At 36.8% G+C, this 23299-nt stretch overlaps 1 protein-coding gene across 2 annotated transcripts in view; it reads left to right on the top strand.

The window, feature by feature from the left end:
* Positions 1-23299, top strand: part of LOC145284814 (coatomer subunit zeta-1-like) — a 113530-nt gene that overhangs the window by 13792 nt on the left and 76439 nt on the right. For both annotated transcript variants that reach the window (XM_080133776.1, XM_080133777.1), the window contains exons 3-6: positions 171-252; positions 4511-4602; positions 7576-7709; positions 10995-11085. In XM_080133776.1, coding sequence (XP_079989902.1) covers positions 171-252; positions 4511-4602; positions 7576-7709; positions 10995-11085 — 399 coding nt within the window. The remainder of the gene's footprint in view (positions 1-170; positions 253-4510; positions 4603-7575; positions 7710-10994; positions 11086-23299) is intronic.

The following is a 23299-nucleotide window of genomic DNA, read 5'->3' as shown; positions in this document are numbered from 1 at the left end:
TTCTAAGTTCCTATCCGTCGCGGTTACAACAACTAATAAAGATGAGAATAATAGTCCGAAATAAAAATAAATTAATATATATAATGCTCATCTCAAAAAATGAATTCCAATTAAGGAATAATATAAATCGTTTGGTATTGTTTCAAAGTTTCTGGTATTTTCCATTTCAGTACTATGACAAGACATTCAGTACCGTCAAAGAACAGAAGGATTTTGAGAAGAATCTCTTCAATAAAACATATAGAGCCAACGGTAAGTCTCTTCACTTGTTGATACATTCAGGATATTTGAAAAATCGATGGCATAACTTTGGGATTATGTTATATATGTGCAAAAGAGAACCTCTTTGTGTGTGTGATTGTGCTTTTGTAATAGCACTCCATTACTAATTTGTTTCCCTTTGTTAACTCTGGTGGAACTTTTTAAGTAACCATGATTTGAAAATTAACGCAACAAAACATGCATTTCTCATTTATGTATTTAACTTGTCTCTTACTTACTTTTGATTCAACCACATTCTAATAGCGTTTAATGTCTCTCCAAGCATTTAAAGAAAGAATGACTATTTTTATTTATTTATTTTTTTCAGCATTGCTTCATTTTGTTCTCTTATTTTCATAGCGTGTTCACGCAAACCATAAAACATATCTAAGTTAGATAGTCAAGTTTCTTTACTTTGATATTATCCATAAGTCTATTATAGAAGTGAATAGACTTACTATTTTTAGTTCTGCAATAAAACATATACACCAATTCTTGTTCGATCACCAACATAAGCAATGTTCAGCCTGGCCAATACCAATGGGCGATCATTTGGGAATGCTAGGAATGTCTAGATTCATGTAAGCAGGTATGTATAATACTCCAGAGAGATGAATACTCCTGCCTTGCACAATTCCAGGTTACCCTTGGGCAAGGTTTAACACCTGTTAACCTCTCTTTAATATTCTGGAGGGTTACCATACAGGGAATAGATGGAGTTTGTTAACTATAGGGTTAGGCAGTACATTTAGGAAAGTGGGGACTCTGTTGAAAAACCAAACAAAACCAAATAGAAGGAACCCGCTGGTCCTGTACGATAATTTTCTAATGATGGCGTCACCAGCAGAACATCTGCTTCGATTTTCTCTTTTCTTATAAGCTAACACGGAAGTAGTAAGGCTTGGAAAACTTATGAGAATACGCATGTCAGTGTGCAATCTGGTCTAATCAGACATAGTCAAACAAAAAAAATGTAAGAATGTTTTTTTTTTTTTTTCTTTTTCTTAAATGCCAGAATCGGTGTATATACCTTCTTGCAGAATTAAAAATAAGCCTTATTTTGTTCTAGCTAGGCATGGGGCATCCTATTGGTTGCCAGATATTAACCTGCTATTTCATACATTTCAACTGAGTTTTTTTTTTTTTTTTTTTTTTTTTTTAGAGAGAGATATTTCACAGTTTATGAATTTTCAAATGAAATCAAATCGGAATAAACAGTGATAATTAACGAGTCATTGGTTGTCTGGTATTGTTATGTATTCCTTTTGTGAATGTGTAGTAATTTTCTTTTTTCTTTTTGTTCTTCGCAAATACGTAATCACATAGTCATCTAGAAATTCCTTTCCTCATTGCTGGAAGATGTTCTTTGAGCATCTGGAAGATGATTATATTTTAATTCATCCTTTCAGTAATTTCCCCCGTTCAGATTATTTTCCACACAATAAATTCCTAGGAGTTTTCTTGCAATATTTCTGTGCTAGGTTGGTCATAAGAACTTCCAGGTGTTTGTGTATAACTCTGTTACCTAATACCAGCTGTTATTTAGTCTATTTGAAACCAGCCCTTTCTCTTAACACTTCTCCTAGTTGAACTAATCCGAGCCCCTGGCATCTCTTAGTCTCTTCTTTACATAACAAGTATCTTTTCTTCATTGATATCTTGCTGTGAATAAAATGCGAGACCTGTTAGATTAGCAACTCTTTTTTTCAAACTTGTCTGAGAGAGATTAGTGATAAATGCACCAGCCCAGATGTATCAACAGTATTCCGTGCATGTGTGAATTGTGGCTTTGTAGAGATACTGGATCTTGTCAGGTGGGAGTAGTTTTCTAGTATGGTAGAGGGAACCTAGCTTCTTTGCAGCAGCCTTGGTAATGCCTTCAATATATTTTGTTCTTGTATTGTTACTTCTGTAACATGCCTTTGCTAATAAACTTTTTGTTATACCATTTCCAGTATTATTGTTTGTTTTGGTAAGGCTACAACATTTACAGAGATATTTTTTCTTGTATGATTGTGTTGATTATTTTTGTCAGTTGATATTTCTTACAATTATGGTGATGTAATCACTTGAGTAATGAGTAGAGCCTAGGAAAACGGAATATTGTTTTTATTTTTTTTAACTCTTGAGTATATATCTGTTGATATCTTATGTTTTTATATAGAGTAGATGTGATTCTCGGTTGATTAACTGTGTTTGTATTGAATTTAGGCTGATTTCTACCATTATCACAGCGTGAGTGATCAGCTTTCCCGACTGCTGGAAAACCGCCTCTGTGGTACTAGTCTTCAAGAATTTTGGTGAAAGAACTGACCCACTAAATTATCGCCCCATTAGCCTCCTCCCGCTTTTCGCCAAAATATTTGAGTCCTTAGTTAAGCAAGCCCTAGTCCAGCACCTAACAGCTGCTAAACTCCTGACTGACAAACAATATGGATTCAGGCAAGCCCGTTCAACAGCAGATATCTTAACTAGTTTCTGAACGTATATACCGTTCATTGGACAAAACAGGGGAGGGTAGAGCGGTGGCCCTTGATATATCTAAGGCTTTTGACAGGGTATGGCACGATGGTCTTCTAAGGAAAATTAGATCATATGGAATCACTGGAAGAATTCATAATGTAATTAAATCCTTCTTAAGTAATAGAAAAATCCAAGTTGTCATTGACGGTCGTACATCTAAACAATATGACATAAATGCGGGAGTACCTCAGAGGTCTATCCTTGGACCTCTATTATTCCTGATATTCATAAATGACCTCCCTGATAAAATTGTTTCGGAGATGGGTATATTTGCCGATGACACCACTCTCTATAACAAATATGAAGGGAAAACAAATGAACACATATCCAAGGAAATGGCAGAAACACTAGAGGATGACCTCCAATCTGTAGTGGAATGGGGACAAAAATGGTTGGTCACATTCAATGCTGCTAAGACTAAGCTTGTTTCCGTCAATAACTACAAGAAACCTTCTCTACCACCAATAGCAATGGCCAAGAACACATTGCCTGAAAGTACTTCTTTTAAACTCCTCGGCCTAACGTTTACAGGGAATATAAACTGGAATAGATACATTGAGAGCATTGCCAAGGCTGCTGCAAGGAAGGTTGGCTCCCTCTACCGTGCTAGAAAACTACTTACACCTGACAGTATCCTATACCTCTATAAGGCCACCATTCGCCCATGTATGGAGTACTGTTGTCACATCTGGGCTGGTGCATCTGCTCCTTGTCTCTCGCTCCTGGACAGGGTTCAAAAGAGAGTCGCCAACCTGATAGGTCCTGAACTGTCATCTAGGCTTCAGCCTCTGTCCCATCGACGAGATGTTGCATCCCTCTGCCTGTTCTACAAATACTTTAATGGTGAATGCTCTGACGAACTGCAAACACTTGTACCTCCCCGACGTAACTACCCCCGACAAACCCGACAAGCTACTAAGTCTCATCCCTTTACAGTATAGATCCCTAGGTGCAAGAAAGCCTTTTACTCCAATAGTTTCTTCTCTAGAACTGCGGGTCTTTGGAACTCCCTTCCGGGATACTGCTTTCCCAACTGCACTGATATGCAGAAGTTCAAGTGTAATGCTAACAAACATCTTTCTACTCATCTCCCTTCATAATGACCCTACTAATTAAGTCCCTAATAGTAGCCCCCTGCTTCAAAGTGGCACTGTGCCTTGTTTGGGGTGAAAATTGAATAAAAAAAAAAAAAAAAAAAAAAAAAAGAATATATACTAGAAAGTCAAAATAATGAAAAGATTATTCTGTTGCCCTAGTGATGAAACCATAAAAATAATGTAGAAATAAACGGATAAAAAAACGATTCTTGGTAGATAACAATTTAAAATGATCTACTTAAAGCACAATACAAAGGAGGATTGAACTGTGATAATAGATTTCGTAGTGAAATACCGCTCCTATTGGCAAGAGCAGATAAATCTTACTGCTATGTCGATTGACAAGGGAAGATAACTTTAAAGTAGAGGAACAGTTATCGCCCTTTAAACGTACATACTCTTTAGATCAAATCTGATTTTCTATCTAACACTTCAAAATCTGAATTTTACGTTTATTCTAAAATTGTTATTTATGCTGATATTTTTTCTCCATAATTTGTATTTATTTTCTAAGTGTTTTAAAACAGATGTCAAATTCCAAATAAAAAAAATCTTAATATTTGTTCAGAATTTTTTTTTATAGAATTTGTAATTCTTGATTTATAAACTCTCTTTTTTTTTTTTCCCAGCTGAAATCATAATGCTTGAAGGCTTAACTTGTGTCTACAAAAGCAATGTGGATCTTTATTTTTATGTCATCGGCAGCTCACAGGAAAATGAGGTTAGTATCTTGTGACATTGCTTCAGCTTTCTTTAATTATCTCTTCAAAAATTTTTGAAAAAAAAAAAAAAAATTTCCTAAAACTTCTTTAATCCTGAAAAATATATTTCTTCAGTGCTTTCGACAATGAAATTTCAAACAAATGCATTTCGAGTAAAAACACTTATTGTAATTACGTGTAATGTAAAAATTAATACAAATGCCAAATGTTACGGAAAATGAACCTGTACAAAAATAATTAAGAGTAAAAATAAAATTTATCAGATTATAAAGTTTTATAGTATGTTTTAATGTTATTTAAAATTCTACTGATTCTGTGATTTTTGGTGTAGATACCTACTTTTGCCTGATACGCAAGTTTGTCAAAAAGTTTTCTTGTTAGTTTATTTTGAACTCTCATATTTTACCTACAAGCACTTGACATTTTTTAAAGGAAAGTGTGAGTAAATAGTCTGATCCTGTAGGTTAGGGGATAAGTGGGGGGGGGGGCATAGCTCTAGGTTGAAAAATCGTCTCCATTTCAGATTTTTTGCAACTATCACCACATTTATTTTGAAGCTAAATAATATTTATGATATCATTTTGCTACTTAGTAACAATGCCGTTAACACAACAGTTAAAACTTACTTTCTGTAAGTCTTTTTTTTTTTTTTTACAAGGAGGTCACCACTTATCAAGGCCCGGAGCCACTCAGGGATAAGGGTTGTTGCATGTACAGTACATTGTACGTTAGTGTTGAGATTTGATAAAATGTTTACTTAAGGGGGCGGTTCATCAGGAATTTGTTTACGTTGGATTTGAAGACATCCAAGTTGTAGTCAGGTGGGGAACAGGCAGACGAAACAGAGTTCCACTGGCGTGCTGTTCTAAGAAAGAAGCTTTGTTCATGGAATCTACGTTTTGATTTAGGTACAGATAGAGAGTGGGGAAAATTTTCGTCAAAGGGAGTTAATTCTGTCATGACCTAATGATCTTTGGTAATATAAGAAGTTTAACATAATATACATTTTTTTAATATAATTTTGAGTATTTCTGGAAAAAACAACTAATGTGGAACCAGGGTTTGCACAGGCTTGAAAAAGCCTTGAATTTTGAGCTTTGTCTTGAAAAGACCTTATCTTTATTATTACCTTGAAAAGGCCTTGATTCTTTATGTTCAGTAAAAATTTGTGTTGGAATATTAAAAATATAATGGAAATAAATACATTCCTCTGAAATTGAATCTTATTATTTCCAGTATCATTGATACAAGAGTTACGCCCCTTTATCATGAAATTACCCAATGTTCCTATTTACTTGCCTTCCCACGAAAGCAGAGTTAGACACAGTCGTTTTTTTAATGTGGGAAAATCCAGCTCCCCAAAAAGGACACTCTGAATATGAACAAAAATAAAATTTACCTCAATCTATGAGGATTTCTCCCCAATGATCAAGAACAGAAAAGGTGAAGTGTAGTATCAGAACAGATACTACACTTTGCTCCTAGCCACCCAATGTTATCTATTAGGCTGAGAAGAAAGTTCTTGCGGAATTTTAAATTTTGATTTCAAATGATGCATTTTCAAATAAGTTTTCATTGTTATACCTTTACTTTATATATCGTTTTAAAAAGCGTTTCTCACTTTATCGCATCGTTTAAATTACAGTCATTTTAAAACGGTTATTTCTTTTCAGAACATTGAATACAAGATGGAAAAAAAAGTAAATTTGCACAATTTTCTTATTTCAATTAAAGCTAGGCCGAAAAGCTGTAGAAACAGCTTGCGATATCAACAAAGCGTTTTGCCCAGAAACTTTTACTGAACACCCAGCACAATAGTGGTTTAAGAGAGTTTTGAAGATGATGAGCATAGTAGTTGGTCATCGGATATTGACAATCAATTAAGAGCCTTAGTTGAAGCTAATCCATGCACAACTGTTTGAGAACTTGCTTCTGAATGGGATGTAACATATACAACGATTTCCAATCACTTGAGAGAGATTGGAAAGACAAAAGAAACTTGATAAATGGGTGCCTCATCGATTGAATACAACCAAAAGACATGCTGTTATGAAGAATCATCTTTTCTTTTATGCAACAAAAATGACCCGTTTCTCGACTGGTTTTTGACTTGCAGTGAAAAGTGGGGTTTTTACGAGAACCGGCGATGCTCAGCTTAATGATTAGACGCAGACAAAACTCCACAACACTTCCTGAAGCCAGAGTTGCACCAAAAGGTCATGCTGATTGTTTGGTCTACAACCGGTCTCATCCATTAGTTTTTTGAATGTAAGTGAAACCATTACATCAGAAACTTTGACAACAACACCCAGCATTAGTCAACAGAAAAGACACAATTCTCCTCCATGACAATGCTCGACTGTACATTGCTAAACCGACCCTGCAGAAGTTGAACAAATTGGGCTACGAAACTCTGCCTCATTAATCATACTCTTCAAAATTCTCACCTACCTCAACAACTTTTTTGTGTGAGAAATGCTTCAAAAACCTAAACAATATCAAAAACACCTTTAGCAACTTCATTGCCACCAGAACGCTTGCTTCATATTGGCAAAAGTGTGTTGATTCTGATGGCGCTTATTTCGATCTATAAATTTTTGTTTGAGCCGAAATATGTTCATCCGAATTTTAAAAGTTAAAAACCGCAAGAGCTTCATCAATTTAATAGATGCTTCGTAGATATAGTCGAAGTGAAATTAAAAATCGAAATAAATACTACTGAAATATTTTTTAAATATTAATTAAAATACTATTAGTTTTTTGGTTTTGTTTTGCAAATTTGAATTTTGTCTGGAGAAGGCCTTGAAAAGTCCTTGAAAATAAACATTGAAAATCTGTAGGAACCCTAGGAACTGTGAAAACTGCAAGTTATGAAAGCATAAGTTATGAAAGCATAAGTTATTGCACAAAGTAAAATTTGATTTTGCTTCTTTGAATTGATTTTTAATTTATTTATTTAAAAAATCTTTCAGTTAATTCTTGCCAGTGTACTGAATGCATTATATGATGCCGTGAATCAAATGTTACGGAAAAACGTTGAGCGGCGAGCTTTGCTTGAGAATCTGGATGCTGTGTTTTTAGCCATTGATGAAATCTGTGATGAAGGGTAAGTTCTCAGAATTTCTTAAAAATCTATTCTCTTTTTCTCTCTTTTTTTCCCTTCTATTTCCATTTTCACTTGTTCAGGGGCCAGTTTTTTTTTTTTTTTAATATTTCAAATTCTTCAGTTATATTCAGTGTTTCATTCATTGTATCTCTCTGACCTTCTTTGCATGTCTTTTATTGTCATTAGAAAAGTTTTGCTAATTTTAAATTTCTAAATTTAAACAGATAAAATGATTTTGAAAACACATTTAAGATGCAAATATTTAAAAATTAGATTTTTTTAAAAATCTTTTCTTTTTTTTTTCTGAATTTCGAATAATAAAATATCCATGAGAAAATGTTTTTGAAAAAAAAAAATGGTAATTTTTTTTTTTTTTTTTAAGTAGAAATATTATCTCGTTAAAGCAGCAGTTATGACTTATTACATGATTTAAGATGGAGAATGTCTCTTTATGAACAAAGAACTTTTATGAAATTTTAATATAAATTATCTAATTTAACTTTAAATGCTCCAATGTTGGCGTCTAGCTGAGACCACTGTCAATAATTTTCCCCACTCTTTATCTGTGCCTAAATCAAAACATAGATTCCATAAACAAAGCTGCTTTCTTAGAAGTGCACGCCTGTGGAACTTTCTTCCATTTGCCTGTTTCTCACCTGACTACAACTTGGATGTCTTCAAGTCCAACATAAACAAATTCCTGATAAACTGCCCCCTTAAGTAAGACACTTTATCAGATCTCCATTACTAACGATTACTACGATATTATCCCATTGATGACTGTACACGCAATAACCTTTATTCCCGAGTGATAAGTGGTGACTTCCTTGTAAAAAAAAAAACAGGATTTTAACAATTGGTGCTTCTATGGTATTAGTCACAAATCAAAATTGCATTTCAAGTAAAAACACTTTGATGTACTTACCTATTATGCAGAAATAATATCCTCACCAAAAATTAGAAAGAATAATTGCATAGAAAGTTAATTACAAGTAAATTTTATTGTAAATTGTAGTTTTATTCTATTATATGTAATTTTGAAGATTACTCTGAAAACAAGGGAGATAATGCAGTCATTTCATCAAATTTTGAAAATGAGTGTTTTATTTTAATTTCTGTTATTTTGCTATTTGTAAATGTTTAGTGTTTTTTTTTTTTTTTTTTTTTTTAATATTTTAAAAAGTTTATTTCATTTTGGCAACTTTCATTTTTACTTGGTTAAATGATGGTCTGACTTATCTCCCCTGCTTTACAAGTACTTCCGGCACTTCTACTCTTATAAGTGGTGGGTCAGAAAAATAAAGTAAGACTGATTTTTCTTTTTAATAAAAAAAAATTGTAGCATTCATTTTTTTTTTCTTTTTAAATTTTTGGTAAGTATATTTCTTTCAGCATGATACGCAAGGACATAAAAATGATTTTTACTGTAAATGCAATTTTCATAGAACCACCCAAATTTTTTGTTTTATTTTACACTAATGCATTTTTGATTTCAATAAATACTTGCTTTAAACAAAATAGATCAATGTGTAATTATCTAAGTTACGTTAACTTAAGAAATGCGCAAACACATAAATAGTTTCATAATTTCGTTCTTGTCTCAAATTCTTCCTCTATTAGAAAAACAAAAAGAAAAATCATATTAAAAAAATTCATCTAGACTGATGAAGTAGTTTTATTTTTAAATAAAAAAAATCAAATTTTCAGTATCCGAAAAGTGACTGCCTTGCCATTCATTTGGAAAAAAAAAAAAAAAATGAAACAAAGGGAGATAACTCCACAATAAATCATTGAATCTTTATCTTTCATATTTATAAATGACCTCCCTGATAAAATTGTCTTATATTTGCTGATGACAACACACTCCAACAGACACAAGGGGAAAATAAATGAGCATATATCTAAGGCAATGGCGGAAACCTTAAAGGAAGACCTCCAGTCTGTAGTGGAATGGGGACATAAATGGATGGCAACATTCAATGCTGCCAAGACTAAACTTTTTTCCTTTTAATAATTAAAAGAAATCTTCTCAACAACTGATAGCCATGGCTAATGATACTCTACCTGAAAGCTCTTTGTTCAAACTCCGTGGCTTAACATTCACAGCAACGTGAAACATACATCGAGGACATTGCTAAGGCTGCTGTGAAGAAGGTTGGCTCTCTCCACCGTGCTAGAAAATTACTCTAGCCTGAGCATATTCTGTACTTCTACAAGGTTACTGTTCACCCATGCGTGGAGTATTGTTGCCACATCTGGGATTGTGCATCTGCTACATCTCTCACTTCTAGACAAGGTTCAAAAACCGAATAGGTTTTGCTCTATCAACCAAACCCCAACCTCTGTCCCATTGACAAAATGTTGCATCCTTGTGCTTATTTAACAAGCATTTTAATGGAAAGTGCTCCGGTGAACTCCATGCATTTGTACTCCCTAACCTGACAAACAGCAAAATCCATCCCCCCCCAACACACACACACACACACACACACACACACACTGTACCTAGATGATAGAAAGTCTTCTACTTAAACTACTAAACTTTAAAATTCACTCCCAGATCTCTTCTCTGACCGTACTAACATGCAAAAGTTCAAGTGTGATGTGAACAGACCTCTTGCTGCTCACATCCCTACATAGTATCCCTGAAAATTTGGTTCCAAATAATAGCCCCTTATATCAAAGTGGCACTGTCTTATTTGGAGTGAAAAAGCTGTAAAAAAAAACAAACTTACTAGATTTATGTTGTAGTGCCTATGAATTTCCATTAATCATTTAAAACTGATTATCTTTATAAAAATAAAATTACTTCATCAACATAGGTGATTTTTAGAATATGATACTTTTGTTTCGTACATCATTTCTTTATTTTTGTTTTTTTTAATATGGGGGAATTCCGGACAAGTACCTATAATTTTATAATTATAGAGATGAGTGAATTTGGCGCATTTTGGTAACAAATTATTGAAAAACAAATTATTGAAAAATAAATTATTGAAAAACAAATTATTGAAAAATAAATTATTGAAAAACAAATTATTGAAAAATAAATTATTGAAAAACAAATTATTGAAAAATAAATTACTGAAAAACAAATTACTGAAAAACAAATTACTGAAAAACAAATTATTGAAAAACAAATTATTGAAAAATAAATTATTGTAAAAAAAATTATTGAAAAACAAATTATTGAAAAATAAATTACTACCATTTTAATGAGTTTAACATGTCTATTTTATTTTCTTTTACACTAAAATTTGTTTTCCTTGATTTTTATTTGTATAGGATTATCTTGGAGGCTGATCCATCTGCTATTGTTCAGAGAGTTGCTATCAAGTCTGATGACATTCCGTTAGGAGAACAGACAGTTGCACAGGTAAGTATCTTTGGTTTTTTTACCTGCTCTATATGGAGTGTTTCTGATTTACATTTGCCAAAGGGAGGAGTATATGCAGTTGATGCAATTTTATTTGTTTCGAAAAGAAACAAAAAAAAAAAAAACCTGAAACATATTTTTTTTTTTTTTCAAATTTATTGTTTTTTGGGTATCTTATTTTAATAAATAGCCTCATTTTAATGCTTACTAATAAGATAATTATACATATAAAATTTCAGTAATATATTTTAATAAGTTTTTTTCCAATAGTTTAATATTATTCAAACCACATCAAATGTAGGGAACAAAAGTGTTGGGCCTTGATATGACCTTAAACTATATCCGATGGTGAGGCCCCAACTTGCAGGCTTTGGGGAGTGTGGAGCCACCTCTTAATTGCCATTCTTCCCAGGTCCACTCTGACCCGGAGTGGTAGTACCTGTTAGGGTCCCAACTATGGGTTAAATAGAAACCGACTTAAAAAATATATATATGTATATATATACATATATTCTATTAAAATTTTTCCTTCAAAATCACTGGATTCGAAATTCAATAACCGGAAAGGGGTTGATATGCCGTAAAACAATCAACCAACTATTCAATCAAAAGTATCACAAATTCACCCAAAACTCAATTCTTTATTTGCAGCATACAATTATTTTGGCCTCATCAAGAAATAAAATGCCTCATACATTTTGAATATTACAGATTCTTGGTGGTAAGCCCGAAACAGTTGTATGCTGCAAATAAAAAGTTGATTTGTTTTGTTTGTGAATTTGAGAATTTTGTTCTATTACCTTTGATGTGGTTTGTATATGATATTTATATCCTAATAAGAGCAAACTGTCTTCGCTGGTTTGGCCATATTGAAAAAAATCAAGGGGTATATCAGCACTTACAGAGACTAGACAGCAAAACAGAAAGCCAAGCGCCCTCAGAAAACATGGAAAGAAACTGTCACGTAATACTGTAAGCAATGGCAAATGGACGCAGTCAATCACTACAATTGTAATCACTGGAGCTTTAGCCCGAAGGACAGCTATGAGGTTGACAAGAAAGTTCTTGCGGCTGTTAACTTTTAAATTCAGATGAACATGTTTCAGCTCAAACAAAAATTTATTGATCAAAATAAGCACCATCAGAATCAACACACTTTTGCCAACGCAAAACAAGTGTATTTATGCTAGTAACGTAAAAATCTTGCGTTCTGGTGGTGATGAAGTCGCTAAAAATGTTTTTGATATTTAGGTTTTTGAAGCATTTCTTATGCAGCAAGTTGTTGAGATACCTTAAAAAGTGGTTGCGGTAGGTGATAGATTTGGAGAGTATGTCGGATGAGGCAGAGTTTCGTAGCCCTATTCATTCAACTTCTACAGGGTCAGTTTAGCAACGTGTGGTCGAGCATTGTCGAGGAGAATTGGGCCTTTCTATTGACTAATGCTGGCTGTTGTTATCGAAGTTTCTGATGCATTTCATCCATTTTTTTGACAATACTTCTCTGCCATAATGGTTTCGCTTGCAGTCAAAAAACTATAATGGATGAGACCAGTCGCAAACCACCAAAGTCAGCATGACCTTCTTTTGGTGCAACTCTGGCTTCAGCAAGTGTCGTGGCGTTTCGTCTGCATCCAACCACTAAGCTGAGCATCACCGGTTGTCATAAAGAACCCCCTTTTCATCGCAAGTCAAAAACTGGTTGAGAAATGAGCCGTTCTTGTTGCGTAAAAGAAGAGAAGAGGTAACTTCGTAACGGCATTTCTTTTGGTTGTTGTTCAATTCGTGAGGCATCCATTTATCAAGTTTTTTTGTCTTTTTAATCTCTCTCAAGTGGTTGGAAATCATTGTATACGTTACGTTTAATTCAGAAGCAAGTTCTCAAACAGTTGTGTGTGGATTGGCTTCAACTAAGGCTCTTAATTGATCGTTGTCAACATCCGATGACCGACCACTACACTCATCATCTTCAAGACACTTCTTACCGCCATGAAATTTTTAAACCACCATTGTACTGTACGTTCAGATTTCTGGGCCAAATGCTTCATTGATATTGTGGGCTGTTTCAGTAGCTTTTTGGCCTAGCTTGAATTGAAATAAGAAAATTGTGCAAATTTGCTTCTTTTCCATCTTGTATTCAACGTTCTGAAAAGAAAACAATGGTTTTAAAACGATTGTAATTTAAAAGATCAGATAGAGCAAAAAAACTTTTTAAAATGTTATACAAAGTAAAGGAATATAAGAAAAACTTATTTGAAAATACATCATTTGAAATCAAAATTAAAAATTGTGCAAGACCTTTCTTGTCAACCTAATAGATTCAATATATTCAATAGTGTCAATCTTCTTGCAGTGAATTTAGATGATCTGTAAATGATATGGCATTTGGTGGATCTGACAGTTATGTCAATGCATATTTTTGAACCGATTTTAACACTTTTTTTTTTAATACAAGTTTTTGTTTGGGGGTTCCCGGGCTTGGGATTGGTGCCGGTTTAGCCACATTTAAGAGCTAGGATACAGAGAAACTGTCTGTATGGATGACTCGTACACATACTCCTCTCTCTTGCTCGTCCGTCGGAATCGACGATGACCAAGGTATCAATCAATTCGGCGTCAGGGGTTTGTGGGTCCTGAGATGGCTGATGAGGCCAATCCGTGCTCGGCAGACTCTTCCACACTCTGGACACGTGAAGGCGGTATCGGCAGGCTGTGAACAGGCAGCTCTCTCCTTCCTCCTCTTGCGCTTCTGCTGGTCGTGTGTCATGCGTTGATTCTCTGCCCTGTCGGCTCCTAGGCTGATGACGCAACGCCAGGCCGAACGTTTAGCAGCGCGACTCTCCCAAGACTGGGGGCTGATGTCAAAGTCTTTTAGGGACGTTCTCAGACAGTCTTTATATCATTTCTTTTGGCCCCCTGCATTCCGCTTTCTCTGGCTGAGTTCCCCATAGAAAAGTTGTTTGGGGATTCGGCTGTCGTGCATGCGATAGACATGGCCTGCCCACCGGAGCTGGGTTTTGCGGATTATGGTGGTGATGGTATGGAGCCCCGCGCGCTTCAAGACTTCTGTGTCAGGAATTCTGTCTTGCCAGCGGATGTTGAGAAGATTACGGAGGCATCTGAGGTGGAAGCCATTCAACTGTTTTTCATGTCTTTTATATGGCGTCCAAGTTTCGCAGGCGTAGATAGGGTTGTCAGGACGACCGCTCGGTATATTTTCAGTTTGGTTGCGAGTGTAATGCCTCTCCTCTTCCACACATTGTCTCTAAGTCTTCCAAATGCACTGCTCGCTGTGGAGATCCTATGGTTAACCTCAATGTCAATGTTGGCAGTGCGGGAGAGGGTGCTGCCAAGGTAGGTGAATTGCTCCACAGCATGGATCTTCTGTCCTTTGACAGTGATGCCGGGTTCATGGTATGCATCTCCTGGGGCGGGTTGGTACATAACTTCTGTCTTCTTTGTACTGTTGGTGAGACCAAAGTTGTCACAACTGGTGGAAAATCCGTCCATTTGACGTTGCATCTCTATCTCTTTTGGGGCATTAAGGGCACAGTCATCGGCAAAGAGAAGATCTCTGATGATGGTTTCCCTCACTTTCGTGACTGCCTGCATTCGCCTGATGCTAAACAATTCCCCGTCACATCTGTACTTGATGACAATGCCAGAGTGACTGTCTTTGAAAGCGTCCTGGAGCATGGCAGAGAAAACCATGCTGAAGAGCGTTGGGGCTAAGACACAGCCCTGCTTGACCCCGTTGGTCACAGGGAAGGGTTCTGAGGGGTCGCCGTCATCCAGGACACGAGCGGTCATGCCCTCATGGAACTGCCTGACAATGGCGATGAACCTGTTTGGACAACCAAATTTTTTCATGATCCGCCAGAGGCCATTTCGGCAAACAGTGTCGAAGGCCTTGGTCAGGTCGACGAACGTGGTGTAGAGGCCCCGGTGCTGCTCGACACACTTCTCCTGCAGTTGGCGTGCAGCAAAGATCATATCAGTCGTCGCGCGGCCCGCTCGAAAGCCACACTGGCTCTCGGGAAGAAGACCATCTTCAAGGTGCACCAGCAGGCGGTTGAGAAGGACGCGGGCCAGGATTTTCCCGGCGATGGAAAGAAGGGATATCCCGCGGTGGTTGTCACATGACTGACGATTTCCCTTGCGTTTGTAAATGTGAACGATAGTAGCATCACGAAAATCTTGCGGTAATTCTTCACTCTCCCACATGGATTGGAAGAGTTCTGTTAGTCTTAAAAGTAGTGTAGGTCCACCAGCTTTATATACTTCTGCTGGAATTGAGTCGGGGCCGGGGGCCTTCCCAGAAGAAAGTTGCTTGATGGCTTTGCTTACTTCCTCTGACGAGGGTGGGATGTCGAGCTCCTCGTTGATAGGCTCCTGGCGTAGTCGATCGATGGCTTCATCGTTGATGGAAGATGGTTGGTTTAGCACACTGTTAAAGTGCTCCGCCCATCTATCAAGGATCTGCTTTTTGTCATTCAAGACAGTTGTTCCATCGGAGCTAAGCAGGGAGGAGGAGCTAGAGGACTGGGGACCGTAGACAGCCCTCAGCGCATCGTAAAACTTCCTCATATCCTGGCTATCGGCATGCTCCTGGATCTCATCTGCTTTGGCGCTGAGCCAGGCATCCTGCATGGAGCGGAGTCTGGCCTGCACCTTGCTGCGGATGTTGATGAAGGCAGCTTTCTTTGCAAAACACTTGGGGTCACTCTGATGTGCACGGAGAAGTTGGCGTTTCTCCTCCAGGAGGGGCTGAATCTCAGAGTCATTTTCATCAAACCAGTCCTGGTGCTTCTTTTGCTTGGGTCCAATGATTTCGAGAGCGATGGAGTAGGTGGAGTCTCTGAGGTGTGCCCACTGATCTTCGATAGTGTCCGAGATGGTGAGGGGGACAGATAGCTTGTCTTTGATTGCTTCCTGTAGCTCATGGATGACATCTGGACTTTTAAGTTTTTCCAGGTCAAGGCGCTTTGTGACTTTCTGGCCCTGAGGCCGCCTCTTGGGTTGGATGTAGAGGCACATTTTGGATATGATCAGGCGGTGATCTGTCCAACAGTCGGCACCACACACAGCCTTGGTCAATCTTACGTCTCTCCTGTCCCTTGCCCTGATGATGACGTAGTCAATCAGATGCCAGTGGTGGGAGCGTGGGTGCATCCACGACGTCTTGTTACGGGTGGGTAGGCGGAACATGGTGTTGGTGATGGAAAGGTCGTGTGCAGCGCAAAGGCTGAGCAGCCGTAGGCCGTTGCTATTGCACTTGCCCACTCCATGGTGGCCAAGGACCCGGTCCCAAGTGGAATGGTCCATGCCAACGCGGGCATTGAAGTCGCCGAGGACGATGAGCTTCTCTCAGCGAGAGATGAGGCTTTCCAGATCTTCATAGAACTGGTCCTTGGTATCTTTGGGGTTAGTCATGGTTGGTGCGTAGGCGCTGATCAGTGTGGCGGTTCTTGCCTTGTTAAGCGGGAGTTGCATCTTTATCAGTCGGTCATTGATGCCGTCCGGGATGCTAACCAGCTTCCTCACGTGCTCAGTCTTGATGGCGAAGCCCACGCCAGCCTCTCTGCGCTCCTCGCCGCTGCGTCCACTCCAAAAAAAGGTGTAGCCGCCACCTGACTCTGTCAGTTGACCCTTGTCTGAGAGGCGAGTCTCACTGAGGGCTGCGATGTCTACCTTATAACGGGCAAGCTCCCTTGCTACGAGAGCAGTTCTTCTCTCGGGTCGGTCAGCTCTGGTGTTGTCGAGCAAAGTACGGACATTCCATGATGCTAAGGTAAGCACCAACCCTTTCTTTCTCATGTCTCGACCGCTGTGAGGGAAACCCCGCCAGCCGCGGTATGCTGGCCAGGGGTGATGGTGAAGCAGCTATGTTTAGGGCTCCTTTTATCGCCCCGTCCTCATGCCATGGAGGCGAGCAGAGTGATCCTGAAAAGGACTGCTCGGTCGGCCAGCCAGTTGCCTGCACCCCCTCGCTGCTTCGGTCGAGTGGAGTACGACCAGTTTCTGGGTCGCCTGTGTGCAGGTTTGCAGCTACAGCTCCCAGTGATTTCCACACCTGCTGCTTTGCCGCTCGCCCATCGCCACAGGGCTTGGTGTTGACGCAATGTTTGACACCCTGACTTGCGCTGGATTTGGATTATAGTGAGGGGGACTTGCGCTGCATTGGCCTCACTCTCTCGTCCTGGCCCGCCCAATTCCAACGGCAAGACATAGTCGAGACGGCTGGGGACGAACAAGGGTGCAGGAGCTGCCGGAGGGAGGCAAGTATGCTATCCAACCGCCTAAGGGGCTCCACTCCATCGTTTCTGTCGGGGTTGCTCCCCTAGCCTTATCCATTTCCATGGCTCTCACAAGGCAGTGAGGCCATTTGACCCATGGCTGGGATAGGGATTGGTAATGTGTCAGGGCATGTCCACACGTCCGTGGGCCGTAGCACAGTCCCTCTGGGACTCCCTACTGTTCCGAGATCCTCTACTGATTCAGCCTGGAGTCGTATGACAACCAGTTACCGTGTGTGACCACGAGGAGGCACAGCAGAGGTCTTGATGATGGAGAGGCTGTGTACTGACAGGAGAAGACTTACGCACTCGGCTTCTCGTTTCGCGCAAGGCTAGCCAGTGGTGGTTGCTGAGAGCGAGATGGTGCGTAAGCCAAGACGCTACCTTATAGCTAACACACTTGCGCATCACATCACCCTGTGTGCATTGCACACACACACACACACGCACACGTAGGGTGCTGCAGAAATATTTCCCACATTTTGAGAAGTGATCTTCCCAGCACTCATGCAATTTCTGAACAATCATTAATTTGTATAGATGGAACTGCATATCAGTGTATAGAATTCTTCTGACTTCAAGCAGATAATTCTAAGGCCAAAGCATGTTTGCAAGCTGAACATGTAGGAGACTAACGAATATTGTCTGCCGTTCAAGGCCTTCCAGGTGGCTTTCTTTTAAGTGCCAAACCTGTAGCTCTGTAATTTGCAACCCATAGCTGTATTTATTTTCTATCTGGAACAGCATGATGCCGTCCTAACTTGTAATGAACTCGAAAGCTCTGTGTTGCGGTTACACATTCACCATTCTTCAAAAGCATTTCTAACAGTAAAGCATGATGTGCACCAGTCCAAAACATTGTTTGATGAGGTTACCTGGAAAAAATGGCAAGTTATTAACTAAATGAAAACATTGACATTTGCATAAGTTCATTAGCAACATATAGTTGAAAGTTTAAAATGTGGTAGATATTTCTGTCGCAGTTTGTATATATAATATATATATGTATATATATATATGAGCAAACAGTTAATAAAATATGTTAAAAAAACACTTTGAAATGAGTTAAAAACATATTTAATCTGAAAAGGAAACACTAGATAAATGGATAGTCCTTAATCTGCGGAGTTTCGAAGAAATACTCTCCTTCTCATCAGAGGGTAGGAATTAGCAAAATGCGGGATCGGATTTTGCATGCAGAAGTATTTGATGAAACAACAAGTAAGTCAAAGATCTTACTTGAAAACAAAATAAGTTAAGCAGAGGGAATATGGTAAAGAAAAAGGTGATTACACATGAATGGATAGTCTGGTGGAAGATAAAAAATTCAGTGACGGTAAAATCCAAATGTAAAACTTCAAGAATATATATATATATATATATATATATATATATATATATAGTAACTTATAAAATATATATGGCGATTAAGCTACACTGAATATTCAGCGTTTCATCCACTCTAGGATTCCTCAGGCTTATGCGCATAAGCCTGAGGAATCCTAGAGTGGATGAAACGACGTATTGAGCACTTTTGAAGTAAATACTTAGTTTACACATAAATCTATACTTTCATATATTAATTTTATGTGAGTAAATGAAGTAGTTCTATGTTTGAGGTGTTCAAAAGTCAGAACTAATGAAGACAATGAGGTTGTTAAATAGTGCTCAATAAAAAGAGCAAAATATTTTTTATTTGGGGTAAACAATTACATATGGTCGCTACAAATAGCCATCTGTTTCAGTCAAAGAGACTTCATCAGGCGACCTGGAACCTCTCGACGCCAAAAATGAAAAATGGGATAGATTAGAGAGAAATTAAAAAAGAAAAATGGAGCTCTTCAAAAAAATTATAAAAAGTTCATAAGGAGTTTATAAAAAATTGTGAGCTCTCTAAGAAAGAGGATAGGAAAAAAAAAAAAAAAAAGGAAAGATCGCATTAGGACCTATTGGAAGATTATTCAAAACTTTTCACAACAGAATGTAAATTTGAAATAAAAATAAAAATAGGTCATAATTTTACTGGGGCTGTGAGTGGTACAGAAGGGTGGTGTGTGTGTGTGGGGGGTTCTACTTATATTGAACGTGTCACGGAAAGAAAAAAAAATATATACATATATTTATTTATTATTTCTCTATATAATAGAAATATGCATAATTCATCAGATAGCTTCCGAAAATATCCTTGCAAATTTCTTTTTTTTTCATTCAGTTTAACATTTTCTTCATATGTAATTTGTTTGAAAAACAAATTTAGTCAATTAGAAAAATATATTCTATGTGACAACAAATCATGTCATATTTTTTTTTTTTTTTTTGTTTAATTTTTGCCCTTGTCGCAATGCTAGCAATGGAAAAATAGAAACACTATGTTACATTTTTTTTTTTTTTTTTTTTTTTTTTTTTTTTGAGTGATTACACATCAGCGCCCAAGAAATGGGAAAACAAAAAATAATTTAGACTTTAGAGTAGGCTTCACTTTACTATATAAACTTAAGGTAAAATGATGATACCTAAAACTGATAGAACGAGTAACCATTTCTATTTTCCAAATGGTGGCCAAAATATTTTCATCATTTTATTACCTCGTCTTCGGCAAATGCTCCCTACCTTTCAAAACAGAATTTGTGTTGTAAGCTTAATTGCATCCTCTCTTTTTTTTTTTTTTTTTTTTTTTATATTTCCTTTTATTTTTTTGCTGTGTTTCACCTCTTCTTTTAATGCTTATCTTCTTTTGTGCCTCAGTTTTCATTTCTTTTTCCATTTTTTTATAAAACTCTTCATCAAAAACCTTTTACTGTACTTACTCCTTTCTCGTACAACTATTTACAACATTGAAAAAAAAAAAAAAACCCAGAAAACAGAAAAAACAACATTAGATATTTAAAAAAAGAAAGAAAAAAAAAAACTCCTGTAAATATCCTAGCATCTTTATTGATAACCACCTCTGAAGTGGGATCAGAAAGTATTTGGGTAAAAAGCGATTATGGCAGATCCTTCGACCAGTTCTTGCCAGAAACACAAAAACTTCTTATACAACTAGAAAACATTAAAGTATGTAAACAGAAATTATATTTAATGATTAAATGTTTCAAGGAAAGTGTGTATTTATAGATTTTATCTATATCATTCAGTCCTAAGTCAATCGTTATGAATTTAGAACATTTCTTTTAAGCATAAGGATGAGTAATGTGAACTACATTTAGTTCGATTTAGTTTTATGCAAAGAGGGAAGAGAATCAGTTTGTTAAAATTTAGTTGCCTCTGATTTTATTTTTAAATTTTAACAGTATTTAATAAATATTCCTCCAATTTCATTTTCTTTTAAAATGATTTGTTGGTGGGGGGGGGGGATATTCCATATGAAAAATCAAATATTTCAGATTTGCATTAAATTTGGTTTTTAGTCATTTAACACTAATAAAACAATACATATTTTTAAAATGCATCTATTCAAATTTTTTGTTTTATCTCAGTTTTTTTTTTTTTTTTTTTTTTTTTTTAGAGATTGAAGGACCCTTTCCTGGGGTTTACACTCAATTTCTTTGAGATGCATTGATATCTTAGTGTTTATCTAAGTTTTTTTCTCTACTTCTCAAATTTCAAGTTCATGAAGCAGTAAAAAGCAATAATTTTCCTCTTGCAACCAATTATGTTATAGTTTATTTTTCTTGTGATCTTTGCTTGGTTTTGCTGGATTCCAGGATCAGAATTCATCTGGTTTGGCGAAATATCAATGTCACTTGAGATAACATCACTAGGAGAAAGTATGCCATCGCTCTTATGATGAGCCAGTGTCTATTCTTTCTGAAGAGATCTTATTTTGGTTTTGAATTAAAAATTTTTCAATATTTGGTTAGAGTTTACTTGTAGAGTGAAGCATCCTCATGCCAAGTTGTCTTGACAGACCGATTGTACAGAGAGACTGAAGATACTAGAGGACACTGCTTAGTAATCATTCAAACTGTTTCCAGCATGTTTAGTGATAAAAAAAATACTATTTTGAATGTGAACGCAACCAGCACACACAATGCCTTTTATAAGGATGCCTATGAAACTATTGACCAAAAATATTATTTCGAACAGGAGTGACAGACATAATTTTTTTTTTTTTTTTTTTCTGGGTCTGAATCTATCCATCCAACACTAATTGTTGACTGGATTTTGATCTTGAAGTAGTATTTTTATTTTTGTTACATGAAGTGGCTTCATGCCATGTCTGAAGCGATTTTCATGAAAAATAGAAATCTAAAATAAGATGCATTCATTGAGTCTTCAATGATAAAATACTGGCATACAGACAGACACTTTTATAGAAATGCGTAGACTTTTCTAAAAATGATGCGATGCTTGTATAGATCGGTGAACTTTTAAACCAACACATTTCAGATGAAAGCATTGGTGAGTACTTGTGTGTCATATCGAAATTGGTATAAATTAAAAAAAAAATAACGAAAGATGATCCAGTAGGAAAATAATTACAAGTAAAAATGGAATTTATCGAATTATTGAGTTTTCTTGTATGTTTTAATATAAAAGAGTTGTGCAAACTATTCAGTATGGCAAAATGACTTATCTCCCTTGATTTAAGGGTCTGCTATTTTTAACCACATTTTTAAAGTATATATTTGTGGATGATTTTTCGTTTTTTTTTTTTTTTTTTTAAAATACATCTATCGCATCATTTACTGGATCGTTTTTCATGAACTTTGAAATTTATACTAATTTCGACATGACACTTAAGTATGCAATAATGTTTTCACCTGAAATACGTTGATATTATTTGGATTCATCAGACTACTGTTCTCATCTTGAGGGTGATTTTCACAACGTTCTGGTTGATGTAACCTTCAACTTTCTTCAGGTGTATCTTGTCGAACTCCGGACTGTTTCTCTCGAACTCGGAAATTTGGATGGAATTTCGAGCGGAACCCTTTATTTACTTTATGGGGGGTAGCGTGCTCTTGTCCCATCAGGTATGACTGAATAAAGGTCCTGAATAATTTCTAATTGTTGCCCACACTGAAGATTGAACCTTCAACCTTCAGGAGAATATCACTTTTTACAATTGACTTTTCCAAGTACTCTAACCACTGTGCCACATATCCTTGTGGACAATTCTAGTACGAATTTTAGGAGCCTTAAGAACCTATTTTTATTTCTAGTTATGAAATATGAATAACCAATCCTCATCTCAAAAATTTAGAAATGAAATGAGTTGCTTTAAAAGATCACTAATCTACACAAGCCCCAATTGTTCAGATACAAAGATTCAGGAAAGAAGATATTGTCTACAAGATTATTATTGTATCAAATTAATTCTTGGCATTATATGAACCCACCATAATGTCAGTGTGTCATCTGATAATTACTGAAAATCATAAAGGCTCAATTGGTGGCAAGAGGTTTCAGAAAAACTCAGAAAATGCCAGCAGATTCTGCTACTAGTTTAAACGATATGTCAGCAAACAGCCTGGAGTGAATTTGTTGCTGTGAACCATGATTTACTGATCTCTACAGATTGTGGCTCCTTTTGTAACTCAATCCTGTTCAGATTAGAAGCGGAAGGCTTGGTTGAAGCAAGGACCTTGTATACAAGAACATTCTAAATCAGGAGTTTAGCAACAAAATGTCTGTTCACATTACATTTAAATTTTTGCATGTTAGTACAGTCAAGGAAGCAAGATACAAACAGGGAATTCCAAAGTTTAGTAGTTTGAGGGAAGAAACTATCAGAGTAAAAGGCTTTCCGGCATCGGGGGACGTTTACAGTGAAGGGGTGGGATTTTGCTGCTTGTCAGGTTTGTCAGAGGAAACCCGTTCTACAAGTTCGTTGGAACACATTTCATTAACGTATTTGTAAAACAAGTACAGGGCTGCAAGATTGCGTCGATGGGACAGAGGTTGGAGTTTGGTGCCAG

This window comes from Euprymna scolopes, chromosome 9 (genome assembly GCF_053919585.1).
Source record: "Euprymna scolopes isolate OS-2025 chromosome 9, ASM5391958v1, whole genome shotgun sequence".
Lineage (NCBI taxonomy): Eukaryota > Metazoa > Mollusca > Cephalopoda > Sepiida > Sepiolidae > Euprymna > Euprymna scolopes.
This window is presented reverse-complemented; position numbering and strand designations above follow the sequence as displayed.